General features: G+C 46.7%; 1 protein-coding gene across 4 annotated transcripts in view; it reads left to right on the forward strand.

Moving 5' to 3' along the window:
• LOC119974665 (lysine-specific demethylase 2B-like) overlaps positions 1 to 23,394 on the forward strand; it is a 339,398-nt gene that overhangs the window by 288,439 nt on the left and 27,565 nt on the right. For all 4 annotated transcript variants that reach the window (XM_038813740.1, XM_038813742.1, XM_038813743.1 and 1 more), the window contains one exon: positions 22,233 to 22,396. In XM_038813740.1, the coding sequence (XP_038669668.1) occupies positions 22,233 to 22,396 (164 nt within the window). The remainder of the gene's footprint in view (positions 1 to 22,232; positions 22,397 to 23,394) is intronic.

Genomic DNA, 23,394 nt, shown 5'->3' on the forward strand with positions numbered 1-23,394 from the left:
TGATTCTACAGTTGCCCTCAAGATGGGGAACTAACCCTGCTTCAAGAAGATATGTGAAAAGCATGCCAGGAACAAAACTATGTGTTACAAAAAATGGCTTGCCAACCTGGTGACATTTTGGAACTTTTGAAGGCCCCCGGGAGCTTGCCTTCTGGGCTGGGTGACACCCTGGCACTGTTGATGCCGCCTGGGCACCCTGGCAGTACCAGCCATAAATCCTGGCAGTGCCAGTCTGGGTGGCATCCTGGCAGTGCCTGAGTGGCACTGCCAGCTGGCAGGGGCAATGCCAGTGTATCAGGGCTGACACTGCCAAGATGCTAAGCTGCCATTTCTTTGCACGGCGGTAATCGGGCCGCGATGTGCACTGCGCAAGTGTTGGGGGGGGTTGCAGAGGGGTTCCGGAGACCCCCCTTATAATGAGTTGGAACTAGGGCTGTGGGGGAAAGTTTGGAGGTCACATTGAGTGGTCAGGATGCATCCCAATCTCTTGCTACAATGATTCTAGCGAGCAAAACTCCTCAGTACAGAAAACAGAGCTCAGTGTGGCCTCGTGCGTGCATTCCCTCTGAGGCTCAGTATCTAACCAGATGGGCGTTAAATAGCAGGTTGTTTCTCGGTGCTGAGAGTGCCGGGAAACATGCAGCTAAATGGGCCCACCATGGGACTGTTCCCATTTGGTTAGATCGGGCCTGGTATTTGACATTTCAAAGTTGTACCACTATTAAGCCTGGGAACGCCACAGATTCGGGGCCCATTCCGGCCTTGGATGACTGTCTGTGTGGAGATTGCACATTCTCCCCGTGTCTGTGTGGATTTTACCTGGGTGCGCTGGTTTCCTTCCACAGTCCGATGCAGGTTAGTTTGATTGGCCATAATAAAATTGTCTTTGGTGTCCAAAGATGTGCAAGTTAGGGCAGCACGGTAGCACACGTGGCTAGGACTGTGGCTTCACAGTGGCAGGGTCCAAGGTTCGATTCCCTGCTGGGTCACTGTCTGTGCGGAGTCTGCATGTTCTCCCCGTGTTTGCATGGGTTTCCTCCCACAGTCCAAAGATGTGCAGGTTAGGTGGATTGGCCATGCTACATTGCCCTTAGTGTCCAAAAAAGGTTGGAAGGAGTTATGGGGATAGGGTGGAAGTGAGGGCTTAAGTGGGTCGGTGCAGACTCGATGGGCCAAATGGCCTCCTTCTGCACTGTATGTTCTGTGTTCTATGTTCTGAGGTTAGGTGGGGTTACAGGAATAGGGCAGGGCATTGGGCCTAGGTAGGGTGCTCCTTCAGAGGGTTGATGGGCCAAATGGCCTCCTGCAGAGTATGGATTCTATGAACACATTTCTCATTGCTGCAGAAACATGCCCGTTCTGTTTTTCAAGTTTGCTCTACCAAACACTTTCCCCCACAGAAAAGGGATTTCCACCTTTGTGACTGAGTCATTGCATCAGCAGCAGATGCTACACTCAGAGAAACCACACTGCGGTCAATCATGGTCGAAGAGCAGTAGTTACACAGAAAAACCACACAGGACTCATAAGCCACATGTTGTCCATCACTGCAGATTGGTCTATACTCGTCAGTCCTGGATTGCAGCTGCAACCAGCATTTTAAGAATTTTCCATGCATTGTTATAAGACAATGACTGGAAAAGTTAATCTAAAAATGCCAGCTTGTGATGCTGAACAATAGCAGTTAAATATCTGTTGTATGCAATGTGCAATCTTTGACAGCTGCTGTCCGATTTGCACATAAATAATGGCAAGTGCTGTTAGCCTCACTAGCTTTTACATGAAACTCATTTGTTAATTGTTTTTCATTTATCTTGACTGAGGTGCTCCTTCAGGTTCCCTAAAGAAATGCCGAGCCTCTTCTGGTCCAGATTTCACTGCCCCCCCTCCCCTTCCCCCCACTCCTGATAGCTGCCCCACCCCAACTGACGTAACCTTGACTGCTGCCAGGGACAATTCCAGCAAGTCCACATTAACTGCTTTTTCTGAGAGACAGGATAAGCTGTCACTTAGAAAGGTGTATATTGATCAGGGATGGCCAGTATGGTTTTGCTAAGAAAAGATCGTGTCTTATTAACTTAATAGAATTTTCTGAGGAAGTAACAAGGAGGATTGATAAGGATAGTAAAATGGGTGTTGTCAACATGGATTTCAGTAAAGCATTTGACAAGGTCCCACATGGCAGATGGTCAAAAAAGTGAGATCTCATGGGGTACAGGAAAGGTAGTATGTTGGATCCAAAATTGACTCAGTGACAGAAATGATGGATGTTTTTGTGAATGGCATATGGTTTCCAGTGGTGTTCAACAGGGCTCACTTCAGTCTTGGGGCCCTTGCTGTTTGTTGTATATATTAATGAGTTAAAATTGAATGTGGGAGGCATGACTAGGAAATTTGCAGATGACACAGAAATTGGCTGTGTAGTTGATAGTGAAGAGGATAGCTGTTGTCTCAAGAATTATACCAATGATTTGGCTGAGTGGGCAGCGAAGTGGCAAATGGAACACAATCTGGAAAAGTGTGAGGTAATACATTTGGGGAGGGCAAACAAAGCAAGGGAATTCTCAAACCAATGGATAATATTGAGAGGGGTTGAGGAACTGAGGGACCTTGGATTGCACGTCCACAGTCTTTGAAAGTGCAGGACAGGCCAAGAAGATGGTCAAGAAATCATATGGAATGCTTTTCTTTATTGGGCAAGGTACTGAATACAAAAGCAGGGATGTAATGATGGGACTGTTTAAAATGCCGGTTCGGCCACAGCTGGAATTTTTGGTACCACATTACAGGAAGGACACAATTGGTTTGGAGAGAGTGCTGAGGAGATTGATAAGAATGTTGCCAGGGATTGAAAATTGCAACTATGAGGAGAGATTGGATAAACTAGAGTTGTTTTCCTTAGAACGGAGGAGGCTACGGGTCCCAAAATTATGAGGGGTCTAGATATGGGAAACAAGAATGACTTGTTTCCCCCAGCAATTACCAGGGGGCATAGATTTAAGGCGATGGGTAGAAGTATTAGAGGAAATATGAGGTAAGATGTTTTCACCCATTTGGGTGGTGAGTGTAAGTTGGCGGTTGAAGCTGAAATGCTCACTTCATTTAAAAGGTGCATGGATCAGCATCTAAAGTGCTGTAACCTGCAAGACTATGAACCACTTGCTGGAAAGTGGGATTAAAAGGAGCAGTTGCTTTCTTTTCTCTTTTCTTTGCCTGGTGCGGACCCGATGAGCTTAATGGCCTCTTTCTACACGGTAATGTTTCTATGCATCCTGCCTGACTTGCTCTATGCCCTCCATGTTATTTGCACTATGTTCAGGCAGGAGTTGTGCCTACAATAAGGTAATCAACCCAAGTATTATAGTGTCAGTGAATTAGGGTGAGTCTGTTGCTCATGCTGCCAGCCACGTGTTACCCTTGGCCCCAGTTTAAAATCGGTGCAGTGAGAGTGCTACTTGCCCATCAGTCTGAGAGATCAGGAGTATGCCATGAGGCTGCATGCCTAGTGCATACTAAAGTAAGTCCATTGTTCTCCTACAGTTTCCATTCAGGATTATTGCATGCATAAGGTCATATCTTCAGTTACAGAGATATGGGACACTTGTGAATTAGACAAAGTAAGAACAAACTCCAATATTGCCTGCCTCATTGTTGTCACGTTGGCCTGTTACATTGTTGTCATTACATTGTTGTCAATCTGCACTCATTTCATTTAGCTCATTTGTACTTACCAGTTTTTCTTGAATTGTCCGGAGCTCTGACAGAAAAATATTAGTCTAATAAAAAGCGAAATAAACCTTAATCTAGAATTTTCAATTTTGAATTTCACTGAACATAACGGTGGATTAGATTTCTCAAAGGTGCTGCATGCCTTTTCAGATGTAGGTATGAAAACTTGGCTCTAACTTGACCCTGAAGTGGATTTGTCAACTTGGGTAGAAGAGTGGGGTTTGTGCCTTGTGTCAGCTGAAAGGATCTGCATTTCTACTCCATTTGTCCACCTTTTCCAATAAAAGGCTTGACATATTTCTGAATATAATGCACAATGCCATTGCTGTTCAACACCACCAATGCAATTAAACCATTTGATCTTTCACTTTCCTTATAAGGTCCTGTGGTTTATTGCTTTCCGCGAGATAACACTTAACAAACTCAAATGACTTAGGAATAATAAAAGAAACAATGGGCAATGCAGCTCGACACAATCTCCATTACAGTTAATACCTAATTTACTTCAAATGACAGGCTCTCCAAATGCAGGGTTCTGGTGAAATTTTTTTATCTCATGGCAGTCTTCCTTGAGTGTTTATGACACAGCATGCTCCAAAAACAATTATTCTGAGATGTCTTTGCTTGCTCTGAATTCCAATTTGAATGCTGTTTTGGGAGATTTCTTTGTTGTCTACTTAAAAGTCAGGCTATGCCACTAAACTACCAGAATTATTTGTTTTTTAGTGATCAGCAAAGATACCTATTCACAAACCAGTGGAATTTGGCAACTCTGTGTGTGGTCAACAAAATGTCAGAATCATATATTTCAATGAGGTCACCTTTCATCTAAACTCCAGAGAGTACTGATATTCCCCCATTTAAAGAGTGTTCTAATAGCGCCTTTTCATTGTAGCGTGGTTGGTAAATTATGGAGGTTTCCTAATAACAGTGTTATTATTTTCGCTTTAGCACGGAGCATGCCCAGACTTTTAAAAAGAAAACAATTATGCTGCTTTGCAGTTTCCCTCCCGCATTTTGTCGACTTTAGCCCAAGCCCTCACTCACAACGAGGGTTTAGGAGAGGGAGTTGATGAGCAGGAAGATCAGCACGGAAGGCGAGTCAGGAAGGTCTGCATTAGAAGTACTAAACAACAGATAGGTATACGGACCCAAATTTACTTAAGCTCTCCTCACAGGACAACACTGTTGTCCCAGCAATCAATGTGCATTGTATATTAATAGAAACAGAAAATGCTGGAAATATTCTTCAAACAATTGCCAGGGAGAGGGATGAATTTGGTGACTCAGGAGTGGAGTTTGTGGTGGGGAAGTCTGTGGCTGTGATCTCCCCAATAATTAATTGGAGGAAAGTTCTGCTGATGCAGTGCTGGAGGTTGGACAAGCAGCATGTCAGATCAGCAGCAATGGATGGATCAGTAGATAGCATTGCAGTAGAGTTGGGTATCATCAGTACAAATGTGGAATCTGACTTGTTTCTGGATGAAGTTGCTGACGAACAACATATAGTTGAGAAATAGGAGGGATAAAGGATAGCTCCCTGGGGGACAGAGGTGGCAACAGAAAACTCCGACTGGTTTGCCCCCTGCCCCCCCCCCCCCCAAGCCAGTTTCACCTCCCTGCCCCACCTCGCCCTTTAGGGGGCAATAACATAGAACATACAGTGCAGAAGGAGGCCATTCACCAACCCACTTAAGCCCTCAGTTCCACCCTATCCCCATAAACCAATAACCCCTCCCTAACGTAGTGGCAATGTTAATATACTAGTAATCCTGAGGGCAAGACTAATACTGCATAAACATAAGTTCAAATTGCACAAAGCAGCTGGAGGAGGGGGGGATTCAAATTCAATTAATTAATATGGAATTAAATCCTCCAATAATTAGTATTGTTAATAATAATCAAAACTGGGTAGTGGATGGGGAAGGTAATCTAGTGGGTGATCCAGCAAGGCTGAACAAGGTCTTTAGGGATTTTTATAGGAAGCTGTACACTTCGGAACCGACCGGGGGATATGAGACGATTCCTGGACGGATTGACCTTCCCAAGAGTGGGGAGGGGCTTGGTGGACGGACTGGGGGCCCTGGTCAGGATCGAAGAGGTATTGGAGGGCCTGAAGGTCATGTAGTCGGGTAAAGCCCCGAGGCCGGACGTGTATCCGCTGGAGTTTTACAAAACATTTGCCGGGATAGTGGGCCGGTGTTGGTCAGGGTCTTTAACGAGGCAAGAGACAGAGGGAGTTTACCCCCGGCGATGTCGCAGGCCACCATCTCGCTCATTCTGAAAGGGGATAAGGACCCGGAGGCTTGTGGGTCACACAGGCCGATCTCCTTGATCAACGTAGACGCCAAGTTACTGGCCAAGATTTTGGCGACCAGAATTGAGGACTGTTTACCGGATGTAATTGTGGAGGACCAAACCGGGTTTGTAAAGGGGAAGCAGCTGGTAGCCAACATAAGAAGGCTGCTCAACGTGATTATAATGCCCCCCGGAGAGTAGGGAGGTAGAGATAGTGGTAGCCATGGAAGCTGGGGCTGGGGCTGGTGGACGGTATTTGGGCAGAAGCCTTGAGCAGAGTAAACACGACCGCAACCTGCGGCAGGCTCAGCCTGATCCAGTTTAAGGTCGTGCACCGGGCCCACATGACGGTGGCCCGGATGAGCAGATTCTTCGGGCTGGAGGACAAGTGTGCTAGATGTGCCGGAGGGCCGGCTAACCATGTACACATGTTCTGGTCGTGCCCTAAACTTAGGGGGTATTGACAGGGATTCGCAGATGTCATGTCCCGGGTATTGAAAACTGGGGTGGTAATGAGCCCGGAGGTGGCAATCTTTGGGGTTTCGGAGGACCCGGGAGTCCAGGAAGAGAGAGAGGCCAACGTTCTGGCCTTTTCTTCCCTGGTAGCCCGGCGACGAATACTGTTAGCATGGAGGGACTCAAAGCCCCCGAGGGCTGAGGTATGGTTATCGGACATGGCGAGCTTTCATGGCCTAGAGAAAGTCAAGTTCGCCTTGAGAGGTTTTCTACTAGGATTCGCCCGAAGGTGGCAGCCATTTATTGACTTCTTCGCAGAGGAGTAAGCGTCAGCAAAGGGGGGGGGGGGGCTAGGGTAGAGTAGAGTAGGGGGATATTGAGGCAGGTCCGTGCGTGAACAGAGCCGTGGTTTTCACTATGTTTAATTTGTAATTTGTGTCTTGACTTTTTTTGTACTGTACAATGTCTCTTTTTCTATATGCCTAAAATACCTCAATAAAATTGTTTGTTAACAAAAATATAATCAAAACTACCATATTGTCGTAATGCCCTTCAGGAGAGGAAATCTGGTCTTTGCCCAGTCTGGCTCGTGGCCGACTCAAGATGCAATGCAGTGTGGTTGAATCTTTTCATTGTCCTCTGAAATGGCCATTCAGTTCAAGGCCAATTAGGGATTGATAATAAATGTTACGTGGCTAACACACACCCCCAATTGCCAGAATGAGCAAAACAAATCTCTTCCACATTCTGTACAATTGAATGTTGAATATTTTTGTTTCAATTGAAATAAAAATAATAAATGTGACCGTGCTCTGGAATGCTGTTGTCATCGGAGAGCTGGAGTGGTAACCAATGAGAAAAGTCCCAGTGTAGTGCTGTGGAGCTGCAGGTGTATATTTTGTCTGGAGATGTGCAAGGAGATGAGCTGATTGATTCTGTTTTCAGTACACTTCCCAGATTGCATGAATAGAGCTTTAGGGCCCTGCCTGCAGTGCCATGGGTATAGTGCAGCAGACAGGGATAAGTGACTAATACCTTAAATTTCTTCTGAATTTTAAATAAACAATGGGGATGTCAGTGCATGCTCACCATTTGTCCAACTGACAATAGCTGGGCAGATTAATGCAGAATTAACAGAATGGTGAAAATATTGGGCATAATTCTCCAGCCTCATTGCGCTCTCACTCGAGCGTAACGAGGGCCGGTGAATAGCTGGAGAAGCTAAAAGCGAGATCCACACTGGGTGCCAAACAGTTTGCCATGCAACCAGCCCGGTCCCAAAGACAAAATCGAGACCTCACCATAGCGTGGCGAGAAACCAATTATCACCATTTAAGCCCCATTTCCATACAATCAACGAGAGTGACCCCCATATCCAATGGCCTCCCGTCATTCAGCGGCCTCCCCCGCAAGTGCTCACACTAGCGTCGATTAGTACTCCTTTTGAAAAACATTAACCTGGCGGAAGGGCTTCTGTGGGGAGCCGAGGAAATGAGTAACCATCTTTGCTCACAGGCAAAGAGCCCGGGGCGCTGGGTATGCCACTCCAGTGCTCGGTGGGGTGTGGGGGACCCTCTGCAGGGGTGGGCTGCCAACTGGAGGGGTAGGGGGAGGCACTGGGGGGCAATCGCTCGTGGCACCACAATGCCAAACCCTGGATTGTGTGCACCTGTTCCGGGGGCAACCCTTGTCTCTGCCCACCAATCACCCACAGCCCCATTGGCTGCTGAGGCCTCTGGCTGCACGGCTGAAGGCTATTGCAAATATTAAATTGAAAATAGTGTGTGAGCACTTGATACATGCCAAGTAGATTCCCGTGGGTGGGCGGACCATGTAGCATGTGGGAGACATTCCCAGTCAGATCTTGATGCCGGGGCACTGTGCTTGAACGCAACATCCGAACACCCAGGGATGGGATACAGCTCCGGGAAGATGTCCATGGCCGAAGGGTGGGTGAGCACCACGGGGAGGCTGCCGAGAGGTGTGCAACGGGAGTCAGCCCATATTGTGGAAGAAAGTGACAGAAGCATCATAATGATTGTGCAAAAACGTGTTTAATCTGCTATACAATACCGCACTACCAAAGGTGCTGCCTCCACCTTCCCCACCGCATCCCTGCCCCCCCCCCCCCCCCCCCCCCCACCCAGTTCCCTCAGTGATCCTCAACATGCTTTACTCTCCTAGTTCTACCAGTAAAATGTGGTGTTTCCCCAGGATACACATCTGAAGGAGAGGCTGCCAGCTGCTTACCTCGCCCCGTTGCCTTCGATCCCTCTGGCGGGCGTCCTCTGGGGCCAGAGGGCCCCGGCTCACTTGTCGGCGGCACATGCACAGTCATGCCATTCTGTCCTGTGTGCGGACTCGAGAGTGGCCTCATCAGAGGGTGGAACTCTGGGTAACTGGTGCCCACCGTCGCCACTCCATGGGACCTGTCTGCCTGGCACTCAGCACCCCCTACTCCCAATCGGTGCCCTTAGGGCTCTGGGGTCCACCTTGGGACAGAGGGGCAACTGGTTCGCGCTGCGGCAGCCCTTACATCATCTGGCTCTGCCAGACCTGATGGTTCTCCATGTTCTGCAACATGGTGTTGACGCCCTCGCCGATGCTCCTCAGTGACTGGGACAAGCTCCGCAACGCCTCGGCCATGCTCATCTAAGAGCGGGACATGTCCCGCAGAACCTCGTCAAGGTCAGCCTGGTGCTGGGTGACATTCCCCAGCAAGGCGGTCATTCTACCGAGATCCTCAGCCATGGCCGTCACCGACTGCGCGACGCCTTAGATCCTTCATTAATGGTGCCGACATCATGCACCAGGCTCTCCATTGCAGTCGCCGCCCGAGCAGTGTTGGCCTCGGTGCCACTCATTGCCGCCGCCATCTCCTGCAACTGTAGCCTCTGGGACTCCTCCAAGCTATTATGGATCTGCTGGAGCAACACTGACATCTCGCTCTGAATGTCCCAGCTGCTCCTTATCATCTGCATCAGAATGGAGATGCGGTCAGTGGGAGGGATAGGTCAGTCAGAAAGGCAATAACAACTCTCATTTGACAGGTCCTCCAGGTGAAGCCCAGTGGTACCTCACCTCTGCGGCGTCCATGTGGCTGACTGACCTGTCCTCCGCCACCCCAGTCATCTCCAGGGCCCGCTCCACAAAGGAGGTGAGGACTCTTATGTCTGGGCCCTCTCCCGCTAATTGTGGGAGAGCTTTACCTGAAGAGGCAGAGAGAGGATATCGTTAGCCACAGGCGTGGTTCACAGTGTTGGGAGAGGGGTGTGACGGAGAGGTTAGGAGAGAAGGAAGGGGGAGAGCGGGCTGGGGGGGTCGCTCAGAGAATTGAGGGATGGGTGCTCCTGTGGGAGTATATGGGTCTTGGGGGGGGGGGGGGGGGGGGGCGTTGGTGCCTACTTACTCGTGCTGCCCAGTGGAAGAGGTTGATCTTCTTCCTGCACTGCTGGCGAATCCTCTTGGCCATACTGTTGGAACTCGCGGCTGCCGCCACCTCATCCCAGGCAGCACTGGCTGCCATGTAGCTCACCCACCGCATCCAGGAGCCTCCCCAGGTCAGTGTCCCCGAATCTTGGGGCTGGTGTCCTCAGTGCCGTTAGCTTGTGTTGGCTGAGCAAGTGCAGCTTAAGTGCTGCTGGACCTTGCCTGCCCCCCGCTAACGAGCGCGGTCCTGGAAAACAGTTGGTGAGCCGTTATTTGCGGCAAGAAGCCCATGAGGTCTCGTTAAGTGTACCAGTTAATGTTGAATTGCATTGCTGGCCAAGCACCCGGAAGCTCGCATCAATTCCTACACTTAGAAATGTTTCCGCTGAATCGCAGCCATTGTTTTTGGAAAGTGATGTGTTAGGCAGGTTGGTTCGATGTGGACTGCACTCGATGCAGGGAAGCTAGAAACAGATGTCTAACACTGGAAAAAAATCCAACACTGTTTTATTCAACGATAGAACTGATAAACATATTCAGCTGTGGGTCGACACTATACAGATCTGACTGGAGACCTAATAGTAGCCTGACCAGACTTACTAGCTACCGCATGGTGTTTGCATTTGCTAGCTGGTGGACTCTGACTGTCTCAGTGGCTGGATCCAGAGAGAGTGGGAAACCTAGTGCCCTCTCGCTTTATAGTAGTAGTGTCCTGTTTGGTGATTGGCTGCACTGTGTTGTGTGCTTACTGGTCATCCTGTGTGTCAATCACTACCTGTCTGCACCTCATTTTATACGAGTGGATATTATGACAGAAAGATTTCCACAAACCCTGTTAATTTAAAAGTACAGCAAATAAAGATGCAAAATGGATCAAAATGTACCACAGCTGGACTTTCAATTAAATTTCAAAAGCAGAATCATTTGTATGATTTAAATTTTAATCTCAAATATTGTTTGGTAAATTCTTAAAATGACCCAATTTTTAAATTGGGGATTCAGGTATCTTGTTAATGTGTCCGGCTATTTGCATGTACAGTATGGCATTGTGTTACTATTAGAGGGCATATTTCACAACATTGACATTGGATCAAGGCGATAGTGGGTCAGTTTACAGGAAAAAGCTTTTCGCAGAGAATTGTTCTGTTTTGCTGAGTTTTAGCTGAGGCAAGTGTAAATATGGTTAAGATTGTATTGCATAACACAGGTTTAATCCTGAACAATCGCAATTTTCTGCACCCAATAGCGTTTCTATACAGCTGCTGCCACCTGCTGGTAAATTTCAGGTTTATTTCACTCTTTACCATTGCATGTTAGAGAAGATATACATCAGTGATGTACAACCGAGGCTCGTGTGGGCTGGATGAGTGGTCCTCCTTTATCTCAGTGGGCCACAAGATTGAAATTGAACTTGTTCACTAACCATGGCTCCATGAATAAGATTAAATACGTTTCATTTACGCCGATATTTCATAACGACTTATATTATCAACTTCAAATGGTTAAAAACAAAATAAACATTTACCTTTTGGACGCGGAAGGAGCAAATTGCTATCACAGTCAATGTTGTGAGCGATGAACACACCTCACTTCACTTGCCCTTGCTTACGTGAGGATCACTTCAGTCATATCAGTAGAAAGAAAACTACACGGATGGAAATTAACGGAACGTGGTAACTTTACACGTGGGCAGTGGTCAACAAAATGTCTCATGGGCCGCACTCGGAACCCAGATGGGCCACATGTGGCCCCCAGATGCAGGTTGCCCACCACTGCTGTACATTATTGTTAGTGATAATAGATGAGCACCCAATACATTTGTATAACATTCCTCCGGAATCAGCTTCAGTTGAAGCCTTGACCATTTAGGAACATAGGAATAGGAAATAGACCATTTATAACTTGTGGCATTCAATAAGGTCATGGCTGACCTGTGGCATAACTCATTATACCCATCTTTGCCTCAATTCCCTTAATACCTTTTGGTTAACAGGTAGCAATCCATTTTAGATACAAAATTAACATTAGCAAAGTTGAATTAGCATTAACTACCATTTTTAAAGAAATTGCAAACTACTGCCAGCATTTTCATTTCTTTAACGGCCTAGCTTCATTTTATAGGCTATTTTCCCTAGTCCTGGATTCCCCAAGTAATAGAAATAGGGTAGACCAAGAGAAATGATGTAGATATCTTGAACTTAATAAATCTCCTTTTAATCTTCTAAATTTCAGGGGATACAACCTTACTTGTATCCCTAACCATAAACTTGCATCTTCGCTTACTTTCTCTGTCTTCTCATATGCCTTCTCCAAGCTCATCTTATCTGTGAGAACCACCTCTTGCTAACTCTATCCTATTTCCACTAAACAGCTGCCAACCTAACTTCCCCTCCATCCCAAGATAATCGAGCACAACTGGATCCTCCCCCTCCTCCAATAACCTCACTCTGGCACCAGGTCGACAGTGTACCATGTGGAACTCTGGATCCTCATGTCTTCTTAATGTTACTGGTCTAGTAATGCAAAGACCCAACCTAATCCTCTTGGGGCCCGGGTTCAAATCACACCACAGCAGCTGGTGGAACCAAAAGGTATTCAAAATCATGAGGGGTCTGCACAGAGTAGATATGGAGAAATTGTTCTCACACATGAAAGGATCAAGAGTGCGAGGACACAGATTTAAAGTAATTGGCAAATTAAGCAAAATCGATATGAGGAAAAAACGTATTCAAGCAGTGATAGTTAAGGCCGGAATTCACTACCTGAGAGTGTGGTGGAGGTAGATTCAATCAAAAGGGAACTTGATTGTTGCCTGAAAAGGAAGAATGTGCAAGGTTTTAGGATGAAGGAGGGATAGTAGCACTAAGTGAATTGCTACAATGGAGAGCCGCTGCAGACATGATGAGAACGATCTAATGAAAAGTTTCTGTGTCCTTTGGGGCAGGTTTTGCTGCGAGATTCTTGCCATCTCTGTGGACGAGTTCCCCACCACTATATAATCACACTTACTCACTTTTTTGGGCCCTCGGGAGTTTCTCCCCAGTCAAGCCCACACTTAGAATTATTTTCATCACTGGGGAGCTGAACCCGCTGGCCAGACCAGCTCCACTGACATTGGGCCACCATTTTGATAGGGTGCCTCAACCTCTAAGAGGGCTTGTCAGACTCTTCCCCCACCCCTGAGCAATGTCACCCCACACACATGAGCGCACACATATGAGCATTACCCCACATCGCTCCAAGTGATGACACCCCACTATGGGGTCGCTGTGGGCACCCCCTTTCACGCCTTACCACACCCTCTTTCCCTCCCTTCCAAGATCTCCACCCTTCACCCACTCCCTCATCTTAAAAAGGCTCCTTCATACCTGCCCCCCCCCCCACGCTTCATTCCTCCCCCACCCTCCTTTAATGGGCATGGCTCACCTAGGCAGGGTGGCAGTGCCAATTGTCCATATTCCAGGGAGAGGGGCAGTGGACCACCCTGCCCTTTGCCTGATCACTCGGAGGCATCTGATGACCCGGGAGCCCCCCCCCCCCCCCCCCCCCCCCCGGTTGGCATTCTGCGCGGTCCAGTACTGAACGTCACACAGCTGGGGTCTCCCTGGGGAGGCCTTTGGATGCCAGGAGCCTGGTAGATCCCAAGTGAGCATGCCGAAGTGGGTTTAAAACCTACTTGGGCGCTGGAAATATACTGGCTGCCGGGAAGCCCACTGAAGGCTTCTCCCGGCATCTACTATCCGCATTGCACTCCCGTTCAGGCGTGACACGACTGGTAGATCGTGTCCAATGGGTCGAATTACCACCTCCAGTGAGGAAGAATTCTGTGTCCCTTTTTTAACGATTCTGTGATCCTGTTTACACGGGATGCTATCCAACCCTCTCATTTTTCATTATTTGTTCAAGGGATGTGGGTGTCGCTGGTTAGGACAGCATTTATTGTCCATCCCAAATTGCCCTTGGGAATGTAGCGGTAAGCTGCTTTCTTGACCCACTGCAGTCCATGTGGTGTAGGTACATCCACAGTGCTGTTAGGACGCGAGTCCCAAGATTTTGATCCAGTGACAGTGAAGGAATGATGCCATTGTTCCAGACAGGATGACGAGTGGCTTGGAGGGGAAATTGCAGGTGGTAGTATTCCCATATATCTGCTAACCTTGGTCTTCTAGATGGTAGAGGTCACTGGTTTGGAAAGTGCTGTTGAAGGATGCTTTCGGAGTTGCTGCACTGCATCGTGTAGATGGTACACACTTTTGCCACTGTGCATCGGAGGTGGTAGATAGGGTGCAAACCAAGCGGGCTGCTCTTTCCTGTTGGTGTCAAGATCTTTGAGTGTTGTTGGAGTTGCACTCATCCTGGAGAGTGGGGATAATTCCATCACACTCCTGACTTGTGCTTTGTAGGTGGTGGATAGTCTTTGGGGAGTCAGGAGGTGAGTTACGTGCCGCAGGATTCCGAGCATGTGACCTACTCTTGTAGCCACAATATTTATATGGCTATTCCAATTCAGTTTCTTGCCATTGGTAACAGCGCCCACCAAGATATTGATAATGGGGGATCAACAATGCTAATGCCATTGAATGTCATGGGGCAATGGTTTGATGGTTAGATTGCCCGGCATTTGTGTGGTAATTGACTTCCTCAGTACCTGAGGAGTCGCTAATGGTGCTGAACATTGTGCAATCACCCGTGAACATCCCCACTTTTGACCTTTTATGATGGAGGAATGGTTATTGTTGAATCAACTGAAGGTGGTTGGAACTAAGCCACTACCTTGAACTCCTGTAGTGATGTCCCAGGACTGAGATGACTGATATCCAACCACCACAACCATCTTCCTTTGTGCTAGCTTTGACTTCAAATTTTGCTAGGGCTCCTTGATGCCGCACTCGGTCAAATGCTGCCTTAATGTCAAGATCCTCGCCTCACCTTTGGAGTTCAGTTTTTTTCTTCCATGTTTAAACCAAGGCTTAATAAGGTCAGCTGAGTGACCCTGGCTGAAACTAAACTGAGGGTCAGTGAGCAGGTTATTGCTGAGTAAGTACCACTTGATAATGACACTTTCCATCACTTTCATGATCAAGAGTAGTAGATGGCGCAGTAATTGGCTGGATTGGATTTGTCCTACTTTTTGTGTACAGGACATACCTAAGCAATTTTCCATATTGTCAGGTTGATGCCAGTGTTGTAGCTGTACTGGAACAGCTTGGGTCAGGGTGCTGGAGTGAGCACAGGTCTTCAGTATTATTGCCAGGATATTGTCGATGGCCATAACTTTTGCAGTATCCAGTGTTTTCAGCCATTTCCTGATATCTTGTGGAGTGAATCAAATTGGCTGAAGGCTGGCTTCTGTGATTCTGGGGTTTTCTGGAAGACGTTGAGATGGATCATCTACTTGGCTGCAAATGCTTCAGCTTTGTCTTTTTCAATGATGTGATGGGCTCTGTATCATTGAGTATTGGGCTATTTGTAAAACCTCAAGTGAATTGTTTCTTGTCCACCACCATTCATGACTGGATGTGGCAGGACTGCAGAGCTTAGATCTGATCCGTTGCTTGTTGAATTACTTAGCTTTGTCTATCACATACTGCTTCTGATCTTTAGCTTCCAAAGAATCCTGTGTTATTGATTCTCCAGGTTGACGCTATATTTTTAGGTATACCTGGTGCGGGTCCTGGCATCCTGTCCTGCACTCTTCATTGAACCAGGGTCGATATTAATGGTCGATTGGGGGATATTCTGGGCCATGAGGTTATAGATTGTACTTGTATATAATTCTGCTGCACATGCCCCAGTCTTCAGTTGCTTGATCTGCTTAAAATCTATTCCATTTAGCACAGTGGTGGTGCCACGCACTATGGAGGGTATCCTCAATGTGAAGACAGGAATTTGTCTCCACAAGCACTGTGCGATTGTCATTCCTACCAATACTGTTATAGACAGATGTATCTGAAGCAGGTACATTGGTGAGGACAAGGTCAAGTATGTTTTCCCCCATTAGGTTCCCTCACTTCCTGCTGCAGACCCAGTCTAGCAGCTATGTCTTTTAGGACTCAATCAGCTTGGCCAATAATGGTGGTACCAAACTACTCTTGGTGATGGTTTTCCGCAAGAGTGTAAGCTGTACCCTAGCCACCTTCAGTACTTCCTGCAAGTGGTGTTCAACATAGTGGAGTACTGATTCACTAGCTGAGGGAGTGGTAGATGGTAGCCACCAGGAGGTTTCCTTACAAATGTTTGACCTAATGCTAGGAGACTTCATGATGTCTAGAGTCGATGTTGAAAACATCGTCAATTGGACAGTCCCAGCAGAGCGTAGTGGTACACAGTCGCGGAGGGAGTTGCCCTTGGACTCTCCAACAGTGACTCTGGACACCATGAAATCTCACGGCATCAGGTTAGACATGGGCAGCAAACCTTAGGACATACCCAAGGGCAGCGATGGTGCCTTGTGCATTGTAAGGTATGATTCCATGAGTATGACCATGTCAGTCTGTTTCTTGAATAGTCTGTGGAACAACTCTCCCAGTTTGGCACAAGCCACTAGATGTTAGTCAGGAGAACTTTGCAAGGTTGATGGGGTTGGTGTAGTTTCTAGTACTTAGGTTGATGCTGGGTGGTCCATTCAGTTTCATCCCATTTATACTTTGTAGCGATTTCATACAACAGAGTATCTTGTTGGGCCATTTCAGAGGGCAGTTAAGAGTGAACCACTTTGCTATGGGTCTGGACATCCAGGCCATGTAAGGACAGCAGATTTCCTTTCTAAAGGACAATACTGAACCGGAAGGGTCATAGTTATAATGGGCTAATTGCGTCAACACCGGTCAAAAACAACCACCTAAGTATTCTAATCCAATTTTCCAGTACTTGGTCCATAGCCTTGTATGCCTTGGCATCACAAGTGCATATCTAAATGTTATGAGGCTCTCTGACTTCACCACCCTTTCAGGCAGTGAGTTCCACACTCCCATCACCCTGTGGGTGAATATGCTTTTCCTCACATCTGCTCGAAACCTCCTGCTCTTAGCTTAAATCTATGTCCCCATGTCATTGGTCCCTCTACCAAGGTGAAAGGTTTCTTCCTGTCTACTCCATCTATGCCCCTCAGAATTTTATACATCTCAATCATGTAGCCCCCTCCTAGTCTCTTCTGCTCCAAGGAAAACAATCCCAGTCTATACAATCTATCTTCATAACTCAAACTCTTGAGCCCAAGTAACATACTGATAAATCTCCTCTGCACCCTTTCCAGTGCTTTCACATTTTTCTTCTGATGCAGATTCCAGAACTGCACAAGATATTCTAGCTGTGGCCTAACCAATGTTTTGTACAGTTTCAGCACAACTTCCCTGCTCTTAAACTCTATTCCCCAGCTAATAAACGCAAGAATACCATATACCTTCTTAGCCAGTTTATCCACCAGTCCAGTATACGTGCACACCAAGATTCCTTTGATCATCAGTGCTTCCCAGGGTTCATCATGTATTCCCTTGCCTTGTTTGTCATGCCCAAGTTCATCACCTCACACTTATCCAGATTTAATTTCATTTGCCTTGATCAGCCCATCTGACCAGATCGTCTATATCCTTCTGTAATCTAAGGCTATCCTCCTCACTATTTACCACCCCACTAATTTTCGTATCATCCTCAAGGGTCCCAACACTGATCACTGCGGGACCCCACTGGACACGAGCTACCAATCAGAAAAACACCCCATGACCACCACCCTCTGCTTTCTGCCACTGAGCCAATTCTAGATCCAATATGCCCAATTTCCTTGGACCTCATGGGCTCTTCCCTTTGCTATCCGTCTCCCACGTGGAACCTTACCAAAGCCTTTCTGAAGTCCAAGTGAACCATGTCAAATGCATTGCCCTCATCTATACACCTGGTCACCTCTTCAAAAAATTCAATCAAGTTGGTAAGACATGACCTTCCCTGAACAAAACTATGCTGACCATTCTTGATTAATCGCTGCCTCTCCAAATGCAAATTAATTCTGTCTCCAAATGCAAATCAATTCTGTCTCCAAATGCAAATTAATTCTGTCTCTCAGAGTTACTTCCAATAGTTTCCCCACCACTGGGGTTAGACTGACAGGCCTGTAGGTTCCTTCTTGAGTAATGGCACCACATTGACTATTCTCCAGTCCTCTGGAATTGAAAATTATTGCCAGCACCCCTGCTATTTCCTTGCCTGCCTCACTCAACAGCCTGCGATACATTTCATCTGGCCCGGAAGATTTATATACTTTTAAGCCTGCCCGATCACTCCGAACCTCCTCTCTGTCTATGTTAATATCTTTAATTTTAACAGTCTTTCTCTCTGATTTTGCCCCCCTCACTAGTAAACACTGACACAAAGTATTCATTTAGAACCCTCCGATGTCCTCCGGCTCCACACACAAATTACCACTGTGGTCCTTAATAGGCCCTACTTTCCCTAGTTCTCCTTTTAACTTAATGTAAAACAATTTAGAATTTTCCGTTATTTTACTTTGCCTGTCATGTTCCCTTTTTGCTCTCCTAAATCGTATTGATCTTCCCCCAGTTTAGAACTTTGATTTATGTCACATCCATGCATTTTTCCATAACAATCTAAAATCTAATGGAGTTTTACAACAATTGACTCGCTTTTAGTTCCAGATTTATTAATTGAATTTAAATTCCACCAGCCGCTACGGTGGGAGTTGAACCCATGACCCAGAGCATTAGCCTGCCTCTGGATCACTAGTCCAGTGACACTACCACTACACCACCGCTTTCCCTCTATTACTGAATCCCCTACAACTACCACACTACGTTTCCTCTTCTGCGCTACGGTACCATAGTCTGTATTCTGGTTGCCCTTCAGTTAACCTTCATACTTGCCCTCTGAGGCAGCAAGTTAGGGTCAGTTTTTGCAGATCCTTGTTCTCCAATTTGACTGGGTTTCTCTTTGTCTCTAGGTCATGGCCATACTAGTTGCACAATGTTTAGCATTACTTGCGACAACTAAGATACTGAAGCAGTCTATGTCCAAATGCAGCAAGACCTCAACAGTAACCAAGCTTGGGCTGCCAAGTGGCAAGTAGGATTCATGCCACACGTGCTAGGCAATGTCCATCTCCAAAAAGAGAGAATCCAACATCCTTTGACATTCTATGGAATTATCATTGCTGAATCCCCCACCATTGACATCCTGGAGGGTTACCATTGACAAGGAATTGAATTGGACTAGCCATATAAGTACTGTGGCTGCAAGAGCATGTCAGAGACTTGGAATCCTTGGGTCAGGAGGGTTACCTCCTGACCCCCCCCCCCCCCCCCCAAAGCCTACTGCCCATCATCCACAAGGCACAAGTCAAGAATGTGATGGAATATTCTCCACTTGCCTGAATGAGTGCAGTTCCAACAACACCAAAGGAGCTCGACACTATCCAGGACAAAGCAACCCTCTTGGTTGGCACCCCAACCACCACCTTAACTTTCACTTCCTCCACCACCAAAGCACAGTAGCAGCAATGTGTACCAGCTACAAGATGCATTGCAGCAACTCACCAAGGCTCCTTCAACAGAACCTTCCAAGCCCACTTATAAGGACACAGGAAGCAGATGCACGGATACACCGGCACCTGCAATTCCCCTCCAAGCCTCTCACCATCTTGATTTGGAGCTGTATCATCGTTCTTTCACTATCACTGGGTCAAAATCCTGGAACTTCCTTCCTAAGAAAACAGAGATGGACCTGCATCACATGGGCTCCTGGGTTTCCAGGCAGCGGCTCACCACCACCTTCTCGAGCAACCAGGAATGCACAATGAATGCTGGCCTAGCCAGCAAAGCCCACATGCCTTGAATGAATAAAAACAGACACTATTCCTTTTTTGAATCTGTACCTCTCTACGTGATGTGACCAAACTCTGGGTTCTCCTCTCCTCTCCCTTAAATGTCGGAATGTCTCCAACCTGATGACTCTCTGTTGGAGAGATTCAAGTTGGAGATGTATCTCCAAGGGGGGCTACCCAGTAGGCTACTGGCTCTAGCAACCAAGCTGATACTTGTTTCTTTGTGCTTTGCAGAAGTGCAAAACTGAAAATGCAGAGTCACGGTGCAGTTCCCTTTTACTGAAAGTAGTTTGCGCTGTGCTAGTATAATTCTAGCCAGCAGGGGAAAAACACCATCTCAAGTGGAACAGAAACTTGCTGATGCAGCCTGAAAGCTGGCTGATTCCTCAGCGGAATTCAAAACTTCAAAACTGGACCGTTCTAAAGTGCTTCTGGCCAGTGTGGGTTTTTTGTGCTGCTTGGGATATGGATCAATAATGCTCCCTAAAACGAATGGTACCTGAACAATTGGATAAGTCCATGCTTAGGCAAGCTATTAAGCTCCTTTCTTAACAGAACATGGATGCACCTGCGCAGGACTGCAGCAGTTCAAGGAGGTGACTCCACTTCTGAAGGGTAGTTAGAGATTGGCAACAAATGCTGTCCTTTCCACTGACACCTACATCCAATGAAAGAATTGAGAAAACAGTATAGTGCAAGACGTATTGAATTGAATCCCAATACTTGGCGTCCTGTAGAAATTAGTGTACTTTTTAAATGGAGATAGAGTCTGAGTAATACTTAATGAAGATGACAGGAATCTCTCCCACCGACTGGAGAGACAGTGAGAGCCCTGCGTCGCCCTTTTTCAACAAAGCCTGCCAGATTAATTGTCACACAGGTACTTAACTGGACAATGACGGGCTTTTCTTGGGATCAAGGATCCTGGGGGTGGAAGTGCCGTCTGCCGAGAGCAGTCAGCCAATAGGAGACCAACAGCTCTAATGAACAACAATGCCATGCGACTTGCCAGTACAACACCCACCCAAGGCCTAGGTTGCTGGATCTCAAGCCATAAGTGTATGATGGTGAGAATCAGTTATGGGGTTGGGTTTGCGAGGGGGGGGCGGGGAGGTGTTCAATAGCAAAGGGTAGGAGATGGCTCTCAAACCCTCTTCCTAATGCCAGATCCCTTGATCAGGCATTGAATGTCTTTAAATGAGAGGCTTAATCCCAACACTATCCCTGCATGGGTTTGCCTGTTGTTCTCGCATGGTGAGTTCCCTGCCTGCCATTGGATTAATACGAGTGGCAGTGGGATGAGGCCCCACAAACCATGTACAGTAAGACCTCTGCATTGTGCACATTTACCGAGTCACATTTTAGCTGGCGTACCTTTATGTGGCTGCTGACTCATGTATGTACAACACCATGGGTGATTTAATCTAAAATGAATTGACATTTTTCAGGGAGCAGTTTGAGTTTCTCTTTATTCTTTCATGGAATGTGGGTGTTGGCTGGCTGGGCCAGCATTTCTTGCCCATCACTAATTGCCCTTAAGAAGGTGGTGGTGAGCTGCCTTCTTGAACCGCTGCAGTCAATGTAGTATAGGTACACCCAAAGTGCTAGGGAGGGAATTCCAGGATTTTGACCCAATGACAGTGAAGTAACGGCAATATATTCACAAGTCAGGATGGTGAGTGACTTGGAGGGATACTTCCAGGCGCTGGTTTCCCATGCATCTGCTGCTCTTGTCCCTCTGGATGGTAGCAGTTGAGGATTTGGAAAGTGCTATCAATGGAGCTTTGGTGGGTTCCTGGCATCTCCTAGTTGGTACACACTGCTAACACTGTTCATCAGTGGTGGAGGTAGTGAATGTTTATGGATAGGGTGCCAATCAAGCTTTGTCCTGAATGGTGTCGAGCTTCTTGAGTGTTTCCTGGAGCTGCATGCATCCAGCAAGTGGCCTATATTCCATCACACTGTTGCCTTGTAGATGGTGGACAAGTATTCATGAGTCAGCAGGTGAGTTACTCACTGCAGGATTCCGAGCCTTTGGCCTGTAGCCACAGTATTTATATGACTAGTCCAGTTCAGCTTCTGGTCAATGGCAACCCCCAGGATGTTGATAATGGGGATACAGCAATGGTCATGACATTAAATGTCAAAAGATGATGAATAGATTCTCTTGTGTTGGAGATGATCATTGCTTGGCACTTGTTTGGCATAAATGTTACTTGCCACTTGTCAGCCCAAGCCTGGACTGCTTTCTGAGGAGTTGTGAATGGAGCTGACCATTGTGCAATCATCAGCGAACGTCCCCACTTTTTACCTTATGGTGATCATTGATGAAAAAACTGAAGATTGTTGGGCCTAGGACACTGCGACACTGCTGCAGTATTTGAGTATTAAATACATTATAATGGTCCTATTTTATCAAAACATTCACTTTCACTTTTTAGTAGGCTACAGCATGGTTTTACTGACTGACTTATTTTCTTAATGTTTGCAGGTGTTGTGACAAGAGATTGTGGATCACGATTAACCTGAGTGGCTGCATATCAATCACTCCAACTATGCTGAGTGGAATCATCAGGAGACAGCCCATCATACTGGACCTTAGCTGGACAAACATCTCCAAAAAGCAACTCAGTTGGCTCATAAACAAGTTACAAAGTAAGACTGGATTTGGTTCCTCTATTTGTGAATTCTGAAACGGTATCTAATGCAGTGTCTCTAGAACGAGGCAGATTTTATTAAAAGCTCATTAAATATGTAATATTGAAATGTCGGGAATGTTGCACAATTTAATTATGGTGCAAATTTAATTTAAGTTTGCTATTTTGAGATCATAGAATCCCTACAGCGTAGAAGAGGCCATTGGGCCCATCGCGTCTGCACCGACTATCTGACAGCTACCTAGGCCTGATCTCCAGCCTATCCCCGTAGCCCCACCTAACCTTTGGACACTTTGGGACAATTTTAGCATGGCCTATCCACCTAATCCCCTACGTTGCAAACTGCCTTTAAGATTTTGCCAAAGAAATACTGTTTTGCAGATTAATCCAGAAAAACACGAAGTGCGTAGTATCATAGAATTCCTACAGTGCAGAAGGAGGCCATTCGATGCATCGAGTCTACACTGACCCTCTGAAAGAGCACCTACCTAAACCCATTCCACGGACCTATCCCTGTAACCCCATAATCCACCTAACCTTTAGACACTAAGGGACAAATTGGAATGGCCAATCCACCTAACCCACACATCTTTGGATTTTGTAGATTGCTTGTTTTTAGGCATTGGATAGCTTTTAGAATAGTGCTATCATCATGCTGGACGCATTCCAAACCCATGACATCTAGGAAAGCCCATGATGGTAATACCGCCACGTACAAGTTCCCCTCCCAAGTTGCACACCGTCCTGACTTGGGCTGGTTTGGGCTGGGGCTGGTTTAGCTCACTGTGCTAAATCGCTGGCTTTTAAAGCAGGCCAGCAGCACGGTTCGATTCCCGTACCAGCCTGCCCGGACAGGCGCCGGAATGTGGCGACTAGAGGCTTTTCACAGTAACTTAATTGAAGCCTACTCAATAAGCGATTTTCATTTCATTTCATTTCATTTGAAATATACCGCCGTTCTTTTACTGTTGCTCAGTCAAAATCCTGGAACTTCCT

Source organism: Scyliorhinus canicula, chromosome 12 (assembly GCF_902713615.1).
Source record: "Scyliorhinus canicula chromosome 12, sScyCan1.1, whole genome shotgun sequence".
NCBI lineage: Eukaryota > Metazoa > Chordata > Chondrichthyes > Carcharhiniformes > Scyliorhinidae > Scyliorhinus > Scyliorhinus canicula.